At 38.0% G+C, this 15,806-nt stretch overlaps 1 protein-coding gene across 1 annotated transcript in view; it reads left to right on the top strand.

Annotated features, from left to right (window-relative positions):
- Positions 1 to 15,806, top strand: part of SMARCE1 (SWI/SNF related, matrix associated, actin dependent regulator of chromatin, subfamily e, member 1) — a 40,322-nt gene that overhangs the window by 15,387 nt on the left and 9,129 nt on the right. The window contains exons 4-7 of the mRNA XM_015832279.1: positions 521 to 625; positions 6,389 to 6,469; positions 7,476 to 7,607; positions 8,257 to 8,428. Of these exons, the coding sequence (XP_015687765.1) occupies positions 521 to 625; positions 6,389 to 6,469; positions 7,476 to 7,607; positions 8,257 to 8,428 (490 nt within the window). The remainder of the gene's footprint in view (positions 1 to 520; positions 626 to 6,388; positions 6,470 to 7,475; positions 7,608 to 8,256; positions 8,429 to 15,806) is intronic.

Genomic DNA, 15,806 nt, shown 5'->3' with positions numbered 1-15,806 from the left:
TTATTCTATGTTAGATCTCTCCCTTTTTGAGATTTTTTTAAGATGAGTGTTCCTTTGATCAGACCCTTACTCTTAGAAGGAGAAAAACATAATTCATTTATTTTCTAACTACTGGGGAAGGGAAACTCCCCTCTTCCTTCCTGCATAGTAAATGTTAAGATCATATTATTTGTAATTGTGTGTATGAGCTGAACAAACTAGCTTCCTCTAAAATTGGTTATACATTGTTTAACTTTTAATTGCTAGAGATAAAACAGCATATTCATGTTGGAAGCTTCGAAGTTATGACTCTAGAATCTGCAGTGGCAAGATATAAAGAGAAAAATTCCTATTTTCTTGGCAGGTTTCATGAAAATTTACTGTCTCTGAAGAGGGATCTAGTTGCTGCAACACCTCATTTTGCGTGTTTAAATTTCTGGTTGTTTTTGCATGCTGTATTGCAAACCATTTTCATTTTTCTGTGTTCTCCTCGTTGGGACTCATTTCTCATTCGTGTTTTTGTCTCATTTGTTTCCATCAGCAAATGCCCAGCACACCAGGGTTTGTGGGATACAATCCATACAGCCATCTGGCGTACAACAACTACAGGCTGGGAGGGAACCCGGGCACCAACAGCCGGGCCACGGTAGGAGAATCAACTATTACGTCATCCGGCAAACAGCAGGAAGTGACCAGAAATGGCTTTAGAATTAGGTTCTTCTAAATCTTAGCTGCTGCTAACACTTTTTATTTAAAAAGTGAAAAAATAACTTGTGATTTCTTTCCATTTCTCCCCAATCTTTTTCTTTTCACTAACTTTTTGATAACAGCCTTTTTTATTAGTCAGTTGGAATGGGCTTCGAGTCAGTTCACTTGCCAAAAGGAATACAGACAACTTTTTTTTAAATTGTTTTCAGTGACCAGGTACTACTGACAAGAATTTTTCTCTCTGATCATGAAAGCAGCTTATGCACCAACCACTGAGTAATTAAATAGGGGGGAGGGAATAAGTAACATGATGCGAAGACCTGTGTAAATCTTTAGATGAAATAGGAGCTGTGTATATAAATATATAAGGAAAGCACACACAAAGATTAACAAAAGAAACAAATCTAGAACTAAAGAGAAGCGTTCTTTCTCAATATTTAGAGGAAGAATTTTTGAAACTAGAATATTGCAAAATTTTGTCCAAGTTTAAGTTTGCTGAAGTTGATGTCTTCCCTCTCCAAATAGTGTGAAAGTTGACAGTGTTCTAGGATGGCCAGAGAGAAACCTTCCCCTTTTGGCATGGAAAATGAGTTGGAGTTTTCCTATTATCAGTTCAGTCAATACTGATAAAGTACTCTGTAATATGTCTTACTGATAGAGTGTTCTAAACTCATCGTAGTGTGATCCATTCTGCCAGGTATTCTGTGAAGTGTTTTAGCACTCAAACAATACTTGAAGCACATTACTACCTTTCCTTAGTTATTGCTTCAGTTTGAGACGTAGTGGCTGGTTTAATTACTGGGTGCTTCCCCCTGTAATTAATGTCTAGAAGGGTAGTTAGATTAGTGTTTTGCAAAAAAAAAAAAAAAAGGTATTGTTGCACTTCAGCAATTAACAAATTTATTATTGCATAACCATTCCCCCCCTTTTAATTGTTTTTGCAGCAAAACAATAAAATTACAAAATTTTACAAACATACAAAAATAAAAACAAAATCAATTAAAGCAACAATTTAAATTGTAAAGATGTTTAATAAATGACAAAAATAACAAAAAATAGAACGGGAAAACAAAATAAAATTGTGTAAACCTCTATGGATCAAAGTTCACTGCCAAATACATATAGATTGTTAATAAAATGAGCTGTGATTTATGGCAGTAACAAAGGTACTAATCTTTAAGATGCTTCAGAACTCTTTATGGTGCTACCTATAGGCAACAAACACAGAAAATAGAATCCTCTTAACACCTGCATTCATGCAGTTACTACATACCTCCTCATGAGAACTGTATGCATTTGGATTTAACTAAAAACTAGTAAGTATATTAAGTATGTCACTATGTTAGGTGCTTAGAGAAAAAAGTACATAGCTCTTGTTTTAGTCTGTGCCAATCTCCTTTATAATTTCAGGGCATTTATTTGATCATATAGTATTGATAGTATAGTAGATTATAAGAGAGTTTTCACCTCATTCATTAGTTCTAGTTTGTACTAGGATAGAAAAGGTGTGGCCAAGGTTTGTTAGCATCTGCAGTAGTGTAACTTAGACATTATTTGGCTGTGTCTATTGGAAAACGTCTACAAATCATTATTGATGCCATTATATATGTTATATTCATTACCTGAGGTGAAACTTTAGCTCTAATTCTTATATTTTATCTGTGAAGGATAATACTTTCAAACTATTCCTGTCCAAAAATAATGAATTGTGGTAGTCCATTAACCATTTTTCAAAGTAAAAGACTCCACTTCAAATATTAATAGTTCATTTTCAATAAATGAATGACAAAAAGATTCAGTTTAGGCCTGTGAGCCAGACCTTCTCTGGTAGGTATCTTTAAGGAAACAGAAAAACACACTAATTTGGTAATATGGAAGAGCCTTCTTTGTATTCTTCGTGACCAGCAAAAAGACATTTATATTGCAAAGAAATAACAGATTGAGAAGTTACACATGATAATCATGAGTACTCACCCTTCATGTGTTAACTGTAAACTCATATGTTTGTACCTAGTTCCTTACTTTAAATATGAATGAATCTGGATTTGAAAAAAATTCTGATCCCCAATTATTTTTATATCAGATTCATATTGGAAGAAATTGTAGTTTCTTTCACAAATTTCCATTGTATATACTTATAATAAACATTCTGAGCTTTCTCTACAATATGTGTTTCAATTTGGGTTTATGCTTTATATATTCTTATTGGTGTTTAAGCATTAATTGATTTACTTGAATGTTTTCAGGTCCCTCTTTATATATTTGTGTGTGTAACTGTACATTTGCTAATGCATACATCTCATAAACATTTTTTTATTTCATTAGATATAATCTATGCACCACTGCTTAGTTCATGGCATTTCATAAATATGGCATGGAGAAAAGCTTGTCCTTTTATTTTAAAAATGAGTTTCTCAAATGTAATAGGCCTGTTCATGCAAAATATTTGTATATATGTATTATCTCAATGGGGCCATAAAAGGACTACATTATTCAAAATCTGAGATCTATGCAGTGACCTCTGTCTGCATGTTTAAATTGTGATCTTAATCTCTATAGCCTCCTCCCAAAACAGTTATGTTTATGGGCACATATTTGAAAAAGATAAATTATGTATATATGAAAATGTATTTTGAACCAAGAATGTTTTTGTAGAAGAATAGGGACTTTACCTATTACCCAATAAGACATATTTCTTTTAGCTTACTAAGTACAGTGAAAAAGCTTGGTGTTTCTACAAATCTTTCAGGAAAACAAAAGTTGCTCCAGAAACTCACTCTGTAATTTCCACTTGGATAATATAATTTGGGCTAATAAGATATTCAAGGGAGCAAGCTTCAAGAAATATCTTGCTCTGCTAAATATTTTAAGGGTTTCTCCAGTAATGGAATAAGGATAATGGATTCTCCATAATGGAATAAGAATAATTGAGATTACCTTGGGTGAGAGAGTAGTGTGGGTAGTTCTCGACTTACAACTGTAATTGGGACCAGGACTTCTGTCACTAAGCAATGCCATCATTAAGTGAGTTTTATTATCTTTCTTGCCACGATTTAGCAAATCAGCATAGTTGTTAAGAGAATCTGACTTCCCCATTGATTTTGCTTTTTGAAAGCCCCCTGGGAAGGTTTTAGATGGCAATTATGAGATCTCAGTATGCTGAATCACTGTAAATACACACCAGGTGTCAAGTGCCCAAATTTTGATCATGTGACTGTGAGATGCTATGATGGTCGTGTGAGAACCAGTTGTAAATCACTTTTTTTCTGTGCCATTGTAAGTGCAAACATTTGTTAAGTGAATGGTCATAAGTTGTATTCAGAAATACCAAGAATCATTTATTAGGCATAGAGGGCCAAAATATTATTTAAGGCCTGGGAAGCAAGATAATATTCAGAAGAAGCTAAGGCAAACTTCTTCCAAATCCAGTGGGTTATATAATTAACAGAACTGTAAGATTCTGTTATTATAGCTATCTCAATAAAGCATAGCTCTAGTCTTCCTATGAAGTTGATCTGATATGGTCTACCTAATGGGACTGAGATCCATTTTGCAAATCTGATTCCTCCTTACTTCCCCTCCACTCTTCTTATGTCCATGTAAACCAGAAAGCATGTACTTGGTTTCCTTCCTGATATTATTCTTCTTTCCCATGACGTAAAGAATATTTCAGTCCTCTAGATAGTAGTTCTTGCATATTTCTGTCAAGGACATTTCCCCTTAGTCTTTACAATTCCACTTCAGTCCGTTTTACTGTCCTTAATCTATCTCTTCTCTTTACCCTGCGGTTGCATTCACCCGTGACCTTTTATTGTGGTACCTTACCTATTCCCAAAAATACTTTTAATATTCTAAAATAAGAATGGCAACTTAGATGGCTTCAGGATGTTACTGGGCCACAGTAATTTCAATATTGAAAGCTGCTATGAGTTGTAGTTTAGCAACACAAGGAGGTCATAGATTTCATACTGTACTCAAGGTCTTTTTCTTTTCCTGTATTTGCTGGAAAATCCGTACCATATTGTCTAGCAGCAGTTCCAGGTGTTTTCAGAAGTTGGAAAGGGGCAAAATTTGACAAGTCGGAATTCCATATCAGTTGCAGCCATTTGCCAAGACAATAATGATTATCTGAAAAGCTCCTACTAGAAAATATGCTTACATTTTCTAGACGGGGCCGGATGCGGCCCGCAAAGTGGTTTCATGTGGCCACAAAACCATCCTCGAAACAGTGAGAGAACGGCCCCCGCTGTCTTGACCCTGGCCCAGGCCAGCCGGGAGCCAATGTACAATTTTGTGGTGGCCAGCTATGCTGAAATGCATTCAGTCTTAGCTCCACAAGTCCATCTGGAAACAGCGAGGAACCAGCCCCTGCCGCGTCGGCCCTGCCCCCTGGGTGCATGCAGGGGACGTATCATCCTTTGTGAGGAATGAAGAAATGCACCATCGCCTGGAAGTCGCCAGCAAATGGCCCTCACCTACTTCACCTATCCGGCTTGATGGACTCCGGGGGAGGGGTTTTGGCAGGCAGCAGGGCGCTCTCACAGTGCCAAGAGGCTGAGCCAGGCGGCATGAGTCCAAAAAGAAGTGCGATGCCGCCCAGCCCCCAGCCTTCCCGGTTTCAGCAGGCAGTGGGGCGCTCTCCTCATAGCGCCAAGAGCTGAACCGGGTGGCATGAATCTGATGAGAAGTGCAATGCTGCCTAGCCCCCAGTCTGCCCAGTTTCAACCTCTCGGTGCTGTGAGGAGAGCGCCTGCTGCCTGCCGAGACCGGGCAGGCTGGGGGCTGGGCGGCATTGCGCAGGTAATGTTGACTCTCACGCTGCTCATGGCATCCCCTCTCCCAGAGCCCACCAAGCCAGATATGTGGTGAGGGCCATGTGCTGGCTACTTCCAGGTGATAGTGCATTTCTTCATTCCTCACAAAGGGTGACACCTCCCCAGCTGCGTTTCTTGCCTGTTTTTCTCCCTCTCTCATCTCAAATATTTTCCCACCACTCTGTACTTAGGAAGAGACCCTCAGATCTGTCCCACTCCTGCCCAGGCCCCCACAGGCACCCTTGATGTGAACGATGTAGAGCTGGCCATGCCCACCCAGTAGGCCACACCCACTCCATCCACGCCCACCCAGTAGACCGCACCCACCCTGGCCACACCCACCCGCCCCCCCAAGGGCAACCACAATGCTGAAACGGCCCTCAATGAAATTGAGTTTGACACCCCTGTTCTAGAGGGTTGCGGGATGTCTTTTCATTTCATATCAGGAGACAAGGCCAAAACAATTGAGCTTGGAATTGATTGGACATTGCTGTGCACAGAGTCATGCAGAGACACTGAAATAATACAGACTAAAGTTGCTATTGGGATTCAACCTGCAATTATAAATGCAGGTGTGAATATAACCTCAGATATTTAGTGCTCTCATTAAGACAAGAAATTGGACATTTTGAGTTATGGAAAGTGTTTGTGCTGTTTAAAATTGCTGTTTTAATACAAAATCTTTGTCAATCCATAGATGAATTGAAAATACACAGAGAAATATTACATCATTTTTGAATATATGAAAATATACTTGTTCTCATGACAGTTAGTAAATATTAACCTGGACCTCTGTTATCAATATATTATATTAGCAAATGCCTCTTTTGCAATACTTAAATGTTTGAAATAATATAATCTGTGCATTTTATTTGGTTGTTCCTTAGGCATCATCAGGTATTACAATCCCCAAACCCCCAAAGCCTCCAGATAAGCCACTCATGCCCTACATGAGGTACAGCAGGAAGGTGGGTACAAAATACATGGCCCTGGTTAAAGGTCTGCCTCATCTTAATTTATTTCATGGTTATTCTAGAACGTGTTTGATTTCAAAAAGCAAACCTGTTACTATAGTTTTGCTTATGTTTTTTTTTTCTTTAAGGGAAAATTAAGAAGTCAATTGTTTCCTCCTTTCACAGTGAAGGGAATAGCAAACTACCCAAAATGGAGGGGGGGAAATAAGTTTCACCACAGAATGAAACATGGCCACCATACTGTCGGGGAGAAATGAAGACCTTTTTTATTGATTATTTAAAAATGCTTAAAGTGTACTACTACTTCCTCTGCTAACAAGGATGCATCAGGTGCCTTATTGACAGAATTTTCTATATTAAAAGAATCCATTTTCTGTGGCAAAGCAAGATTGGTGCAACTCCATAACTGGACTTCGCGGTAGTGACAGTAGAATCTACTTTGCTCTTTAAAAGATATTTTTGTTTTAAAATTCTCTTCTCCTCTTACTTTAGGGAGAGGGAATGAGGGTGTAGTGTCACACCCCTTCTTTTTCCTTTTCTTGTTTTTAATTCACTGACTTTTTTTCTGATAAAATGAGAGCCTAGGTCTTATGGACAGCACTTGATTCAGTCCAGTGTCAAGGAGTGACTAAGTCAAAAGAAGGACTGTGGTTTACCTGCTTTTCTATCTCTGATTCTTTTAAAAAAAAAGTTCCATCCATCGGCCTCTCTTAAGACAAAAGAGAAGAATCGTGCAAGATTTAAGGGAGAGGCTGCTGTGAAAAGGATGCTGTGCAACTGACAATAAAACCAGGCAGTGGATAAACATACCTCTGTCTTCCCACCCCAGAGAAATAATCAGTGGATATAGCATAGCCCAAAATAACTGTCTTAATGTAGCCTTGCTTTGTGGTGATAGTTCTCTGAAAGGACCAAAGTCTTGGTGGTGATATTAACAAAATATGTTTTATTTTGTAAGTATTTAGTTAGCTGGAGCTTTACTACAGATGTTTTTATTAAGGTCTGGGACCAAGTGAAGGCGTCCAACCCTGACTTGAAGTTATGGGAAATTGGGAAGATCATTGGAGGGATGTGGCGTGACCTCACTGATGAAGAGAAGCAAGAATACTTAAATGAATATGAAGCAGAAAAGGTACACAGAAGAAATCTCCCTCTCACTCCCAAATAATACTGGAAGTCTGTCTTTCTCTTTCATACACATAAAGCTAAAGTAAAGTAAAATTTAAAAAGACTGGTTCTGGAGAAGGTCACTTATGGGCTCATGTATAGGAGCATTATTGAGGAAAGAAAACCTGAATCAACTTTTGCTGTGCAAGGCCAGATGCACTAAAGAACTTTAAGGAGAGTATGATAAAAACACGACACCTTGGATGACTTGAAAAGAGCCCAGCTTGAGTCAAGGTTGCCTATCCTTCCTCTCTGCCCCCAACTAAACATCTAAGCATAAAGGCACCTGGAAATAAAGCACAGTTAATGAGTCTCCCCTCTTTCAGTTCCTCTCAACATCATATTTCCCTGTACTTCCCTTTGTTGTTCATTAAATATGGACACATTCCGAAATGTTTAAATGCAACCCTATCCTGCTTCTGGCCGTGAGACCCTTCCAGAAGAGGGCAATTGAGTATCAGTAATCAGCCCTGAGGTATCCGTTTCTTGCTTCATGTGAAGTTGTCCCTTGTGTATGCAAGGATTTCTTAATTGGAAGAAATTCCTAAGGGTATGGGAGATGGGATTTGTTGTAATTTTTTTTTGTTTAAAAAATTGTATCTGTCAACCTGTAGATAGAGTACAACGAATCAATGAAGGCTTATCATAATTCACCTGCTTACCTTGCCTATATCAATGCCAAAAGTCGTGCTGAAGCTGCCCTGGAGGAGGAAAGCCGGCAAAGGCAATCTCGAATGGAGAAAGGTGAACCTTATATGAGCATCCAGCCTGCTGAGGATCCAGACGGTAAGCAAGAGCAGAAGAAATAGTGTTGCTGGCAACAAAAAATGGCACAATGCTTTAGTTATAGTTTTTTTTACTTGATAGTGGAATTTTTCAGGATTCAGAAATCAATCTCTTGATTATCTTCTTAAAACGGGGGTGTCAAACTGCCGGCCCGCGGGCCGCATGCATCATCCAGAAGCCGCACCCATCCCATTGCCGGCAATGGCAAAACTGTTCTGATACGTTGCGCGACGTCATGTGACATCGCGAGTTTGACATGTCTGTCTTAAAACAACTTGCTGGGGAACCCTTTGTGGTTTGGAAAAATTTCTATAAATGTTACAATTCTTAGCTTGGGATCTGCACATAAATAGTTTGAAGCTGCATAAAACAAAAGCAACAGTATTAAACTTCGATCAAGTATTGTTTATCAATATAACAGATTTATTTTTATCCCATCTTTATTATTGCTGTGAATAACTCAAGGCAGCTAAGGTTCATAAAATTATAGCCCACTTTCATGCCTAAGGCAGAACCAGAACTCACAATCTGCTTTCTAACCTGATACTATGAGACTAAATATTTCTTACATGAACTAGCACAGCTCTATCATCAAAGATAGAAAATTCAAGATGTCCTCTTGCATAAATATTTGCACCCAGCTGGGTTTAATTAATATATTGCTTAGAAAAATGCATTCTAGCATCTGCGGTTTTTTGCAGATTGGGTTTAGTTGTTCAGTTGATAGTTTTGAAAAATAAACCAGGTTTTTCACTAGCAGTTACTTGGATTGATACAAAGAAAGTTGCCTATTGGCCAGAGATCTGTAAAATTGTCCCAAGGGATTGTACAAGGTCTTATTTAAAGACCTTGAGTCTTTTTCACAGGAATATGAGAATTGAAAAGCACCACAGAAATTGCAAGATCAGATCAAGAAGTCAGAATATTCAAAGTAGGGGGGAAAAATTTAAATGCGAAGTATTTTTTTACTAAATATTCCAGTCCTCTAGACTCCTTGCCCAAGTCAATTAAGGTCAGATGAATTATTAGAGAAATTTTAAACATTTTTATTTCCCTGTTTCAGATTGGGGTGAAGGTTGAAACTGACACAGTATAGCTTATCTAAACCACCCACTGAGTTCTCACAGTTGACTGGCAAGCTTTCCAAGTTACAGCTCTTACCCTAAATATGATGATATGGAAGTTCTTCACTTACATTTTGAAATATTTTTGAAATAAGATACCCAGCTTTATCCTGGATCTATCATCCAAAAATATTTGAATAGAATTGCTTTTTAAACTTTACTTTGGATAGATCCAGCAGCTTCTGCTTATAGATGTCATTTTTAGTAGCTTTTATCTCATCTTGATGTCTCACAAAAGGAAGTTGACTTATTTCTCCCAGAAGTCTTTGCTTAAAAAACAACAACACCTGGCTGAAAGGAGAACTGTTCATCTGAAAATATATGAATCTTTACCCCACCTTTCCTTTTCTGTTAGACAAGGATAGGATCATTTTCTTCTTTTTTTTAAGGCAATCCAACCTCATTTTGGAATAAGTTCAAGGCTGAGGATAAAAAATCAGGGACACAGATGTATCTTTATGCTGAGTCATATAATCATGGTATATTCCTTTCTAAAGTAGCAGATTCATCATAAAAATAAGCAACCATACATAGTTTATGAGGGATATTATAAACAGTCATTCAGTAGTACAAGGATCATACATTTCCTTACATTTTCCAGCCTTTCCTTGGGTCCATTTTATGCTGTGCATTACCAGATGTTCAAAGACTGCACATCTCTGCCCCAAGTATTGTGTGTCTCCCAGAAGCTGCTGGTTTTCAACATTTATTATGGTTGGTCACACAATCAGCCAGATGTTTAGATAGGATTTAGCATTTTTATACACATATCAAGTACTTTCAAAGAACCTGGGTAAGCAAATACTGTTTTTAATAAAGATAACATCACAGATAAATATACATCTGTCAAAGTAAAGTTACCATTTGCAATTGACTGATGGTAATTTTGACAATGCTGATGGCGTTCATGCTCCAGCTGTTTTGGAATTGCACCCAAGGTGCCTATTGCTGTTGGTATTATCTTTGCTTTCTTTTACCAAAGTCATTCCATTTCTGTTTTCAGGTCTTTGTATTTTGCAGTTTTCTCTAGTTCTTTCTCTTCTCTTCTGCTGTACTGCAACATCCACTATCCAGATTTTTTTGTCTTTGTTATCAACAATTTTTCAGTTTCAGATGTTGTGTAGCAGATATTTGTCTGTTTGATTATGTTGAATTCTAAAGCCCCAGAGCACTTTAGTGACTTTATTTTTATTATTTTGTGATCAGTTCTTGCTTTCAGGCAAATAGTATTATTGCAAATATTCCAATACATTATTTTGGCTATTTGGTCATGCTATTGTAGTTAATCTATGTGATTTTCTTGCAGCAGCTAACTAGGTGGTCCAGTGTTTCTTCTGCTTCTTTGCAGAGGTGGCATTTGCTTTCTGTTTCTGTCTTAATTCTGACTATGTATGCATGTGTTCTAAAGGTGCGGTCTTGCATAGCCAAGAATTAGCCCCTCTTTTCAATTTTATTTCTCTTAGTCATTACCAGGTCTTGTTGTTATCTTCTTTGCCTGTTTTCTTTAATGTATTGGCCATATTATACTTTGCTTACCCATGTCCCTTTTTTATTTTCACTTAGTCTCTCTTGCAGCTTTGCTTGATAATAAACCTTCATAGTATACTAGCTTCAGTGCATCTTCTTCATTATCCTTCAGATATTCTTTAAATGCCCTTTTTTTTCAACTGGCTGATATTTCAACTGGCTGATGTAGTTGCAACTTTCCATATCTACTTATTTTCCTTGGTAAGTAGAGTCTGTCAACATTGCTACATGAATGAAGGACATGATTCATTGCAATTTTTTTTCTAGTCTTCCTACCCAAGGTTTTTAGTTCCGCTAGAATCCAGTCCACTATTCCTACTGTGCATCTAAATCAGGGCTTTTCAACTGATGGTACGCATACCACCACGCATACTGGTGGTACGTCAGCACCTGGCAGGTGGTACGCGTATAACGGGTTGAAAAGCACTGTAAAAAAAGTGTAAAAGTGGATGAAGTGATGCGGTGGCAGCGCCACACAGGCTTGTAGGAAAGTCAGATGGAGCTGCACAAGGTGTTGCCTGGGTCCTGCTGAGAGTCCAGGATCAGCACGCGCAGCTCCAGCTGATTGGTGGCAGCCTTGGGTGGCAGGCAGTCCCATGGAGTCTTCAAGCGGAGATTCAACTGGAGCTGCGCGAGGCATTGCCTGGGTTCTGCTGAGAGCCCAGGATCAGCGTGCGCAGCTCCAGCTGATTGGTGGCAGCCTTGGGGGTGGCAGGCAGCCTCATGCAGCCTTCAGGCAGAGACTCAGCTGGAGCTGTGCAAAGAGTTGCCTGGGTCCTGCTGAGAATCCAGGATCAGCATGCGCAGCTCCAGCTGATTGGCGGCAGCCTTGGGGGTGGCAGGCAGCCCCATGCAGTCTTCAGGCAAAGATTCAGCTTAATGCATTGTCTGCTGAGAGCTCAGGATCAGTACACACAGTTATAGCTGATCTGCACTTCCAGGCACCCAGGAGAGAAAAGGAGGCGGGAAAGAAAGAGGAGAGGCTGTAAAAGGAGGTTTTGGCGTGAGAGAGAGACGACGGACGGGGGGGGGAAGAGAAGGCAATGGCGAAAGAGACGGAGAGGAGAGCAGTCAGTTGGAGGTGCACCGAAGAGAAAAGGGGGGAGGAGAGGAGAAGATATAAAAGAAGGGGTGAAGATAAGAGAGAATATAAAAGGGGGGAGAGAAGAGGATATAAAGGGTGAGAGAAGAGAGGATATAAAAGAAGGAGGGGGAGAGAAGAGAGGATATAAAAGGGGGAAGAGAAGAGAGGATAAAAGAAAAATATATAAAAAATGAGGAGAGAAGTGAGGATATAAAAGAAGGAGAGAAGAGGATATAAAGGGGAGAGAAGAGATTATATAAAGGGGGAGAGAAGAGGTTATAAAAGGGGGAGAAAAGAGGATATAAAGGGAGAGAAGAGGATATAAAAAGGAAGAGAAGAGGATATAAAAGGAGGGGTGAGAAATTTGTTAAATGAGTTCTGCCTCATTTTATGACTTTTCTTGCCACATTTGTTAAGTGAATCACTGCAGTTGTTAAATTAGTAACATGGTTGTTAAGTGAATCTGGTTTCCCCATTGCTTGTCAGAAGGTTGCAAAAGAGGATCACATGACCCTGGGACAATGTGACCATCATAAATATCAATTGGTTGCCAAGCATCTGAATGTAAATCACATGACCCTGGGGATGCTGCAACGGTCATAAGTGTGAAAAATGGTCATAAGTCACTTTTTTCAGTCACTTGAACAGTCACTAAGCAAAGTCCTTGTAAGTCAAGGACTACCTGTACTTTATCACTTTTTTTGGGGGGGGGGGGGTCATCAAGTTTTTGACACTTTGCTAGGCGACTGTTGGTACTGTTGCCATATTCTAAAAGTGGTACAATCGGTGAAAAGGTTGAAAAGCCCTGATCTAAATGATTAGAATTGCCTAGGTGTCAATTGCCTTGATGGTATTTCTTCCCCTGAGTTTGGACTTTAGAATCTTCACTCTTCTGATGTATTCAACACTAACCTTCTTCTTGACTATTATGCTTGATGTTATCAGCGTGAGGGATGCCCAGATATTTGTAGTGATCATTTTCATCCAGACTTTTGATGTTATTTCGGTAGGGCATCTTGATTCCTTCAGTTTTCTGTAGTTTTCCCCTGTTGACGGTAAGAGTGGCACATTTGCCCAGTCCAAACTCCACTGGAATATCTTGGCTTGGAATGGGTTGAGCAGCAATTCCATTTCAGGTGTGTTTTTCCATACAACTTCAGATTGTCCATGTAAACTAGTGGAATATCCTAGCAGATGTTTTTGGTATTTGATAGTCATGGCCTGACTTGTTCTGTATTATTGACAGAGGAATCAGAACAATGACCAACAGTAGTGATTCACTTGAAAGATTCATCTCTTAACGTTAATTTCTCCTAATCTTTAATTATTGATCAGCAACTGTGTCTTTCATTGAGCCATTGAGCTTTATTATTATTACTATGAATAGGCCTACTTGTTTTCACCATTGAATTAGTGGAGCTGCTTGGTATCTTTTCTTAAAGCTCTTCCCCTGTATCTTTCATTAGGCTTTTACTATCAGCAGAATAATACTATATTCTGACCCTACCAAGAACTCATTATAGCCTCCATGAAAAATCCTTTTTATTGAAGATTTTTAAATCATGCATTTTGTTCCAGTTACTGCTTCAAATCCAGGTATCTTGTCTTAGAAATAAATTATTATTTTGAGAAAGACCCACCCCCACCTCCCGATTTATGATATGCTTCATGGGTATCTTCAGAACTCACTTGGAATTATTAGGATGGGTTGTGAGGGTATATAAATATGATTTGAACTCCCATCTATCATTTTAAAAGTTAAACTTAAGTAAAATATAATATGGATGAACAGACCTATTGGCCCCATATATAAATACCTCTAGCCAGGGCCTTTTTTCTCATAGAACGCCCAGAACGGAGTTCCACCACCTTTTTGGGATGGAACCTTGTAGAGTAAGCAAGGCAGGTTGTATGACATGTGTGAGTTCCGGCACCTTTTTTTTTTTTTTTTTGAAAAGCACTGCCTCTAGCATAGTTAGCTTTTCAATGCTTTTTAAAAAACATGGGATTCATTGGTTGGAGGGGATAAACTAGAAATTCAAGATTGCTGCTTTGAAGCACTTTTCCAAAAATAGTTTTGGAAAAGACCAAGCCTGTATCTACTATTCGTCATTCTGTCTTTTGAAAAGCACTTTGGAGAGATTCTTTGACTTGACTCTGATCTTCTGGTTTTGACAGGAGGAAAATGGGTGGCTATGAATTCACAATTGTTCATTAAGTAGCTATTTTCAGAGAGACTGATGTCAAAGAAAGAGTGAGAGCTTGTTGTGTGGGATTCCTTTAACTTGCTCTGTTTATCTTTAAAATGGTGACTGCTCTTTTTTCTGTTTAAAATATCAAATCAGAATATTAATTATATAAGGAACTTGTGTATATAGTAAATAGTTCACAAAATATATTTTGTTTTATATAAAATATAGTTCATTTCTCCCAGTGCTCAGAAATTTTGCAAATTTCTAATATTGGAGTAAATCATCTTTAATTTAAAATTACCTTGTAACTAATAATAGCAAGTTATTATAAGTAAGCAAATGGGCTGTTGAGGAGAAAGAAAAACCTGTTGAGCATCACATAGAAAATTTTTTTCCTTATCAGACTTTGTGAGAATGTATATATATATACATTGGCTGGATTGTACATTTTCTAAACTTACCAGGCCAAACTGCGTGCTAACCCAGGAATAGACTTCAATGAACAGAGAACAGTTTGCTTCCAAATTAAACTTATATGGGATGCATTTCATCTAATTAAAAAGCATCTATCATTACATATGAAAAAGGCAATTGTGTATAATGACAATTATAATTCTTAATTATAATTAGGAATAAGAAACATTGGTTTTAAAACTTAGCATAATTGTGACTGTCCCTTTTTGATGCAATATGTTTTGGACTACCATTTTCACAGTCTTCACTATGGTTCATGCTGGTCAAGACTAATACAAATACAAATTCAAAACCTCTATTATCTATGCTTAGCACCTGAGAAATAAGTTTGATCGTTTGCCTCCATGTCCCAACTATTATATGAATTTGCTGGATAGATTAAATCTAAGATTAGAAACTTATGTTGCAAAGACTGGAGTCCCTTTTTGCAGATTTTTTTCATCCATTATGCCACAAAATATGTGTTTGAATAGTAGTAATTATTTCCTGATAATTTTTCATTGAAAATAATTCTAATAATGGAGTTGCCTATCTCAATTGCATTCACTAAGCCAGGACTATCTCTAATTGAATTTACACTTTCATTTCTCTGCATATGTTCATCAATCCCACTGGATCAGATTATCCTCATTCCGATCTATTATATCTCTTCTTTCTTTTGTTTGCATAGACAGCTAATATATATTTCATTTGTCTGTTTCATTTGGTAATTCATATTCTTTATCATGTATTTATCTTACATACTAAATTGCAATCTTCCATTTGGTAGGGTCATTACCAAATAGACCCATATATTGACCTGCACTATTCACCATCTCTTTGGTCAATCAAGATTTTGACCAAATATTGCTGTTTTTAATAAAATGTAGAAGTCTAGACCAAGTTATCCACCCTTGGTCATTTTTATGCTGATTAAAGCATTGCTTGATAATAATATGGATCATATTACATAGTTTTAGTTAAAATTGCACAGTTTA

Source organism: Protobothrops mucrosquamatus, unplaced genomic scaffold (assembly GCF_001527695.2).
Source record: "Protobothrops mucrosquamatus isolate PMUCROS unplaced genomic scaffold, P.Mucros_1.0 scaffold1, whole genome shotgun sequence".
Classification (NCBI taxonomy): domain Eukaryota; kingdom Metazoa; phylum Chordata; class Lepidosauria; order Squamata; family Viperidae; genus Protobothrops; species Protobothrops mucrosquamatus.
The sequence above is the reverse complement of the archived record's forward strand: the minus strand, read 5'-3'. Positions and strand labels throughout refer to the sequence as shown.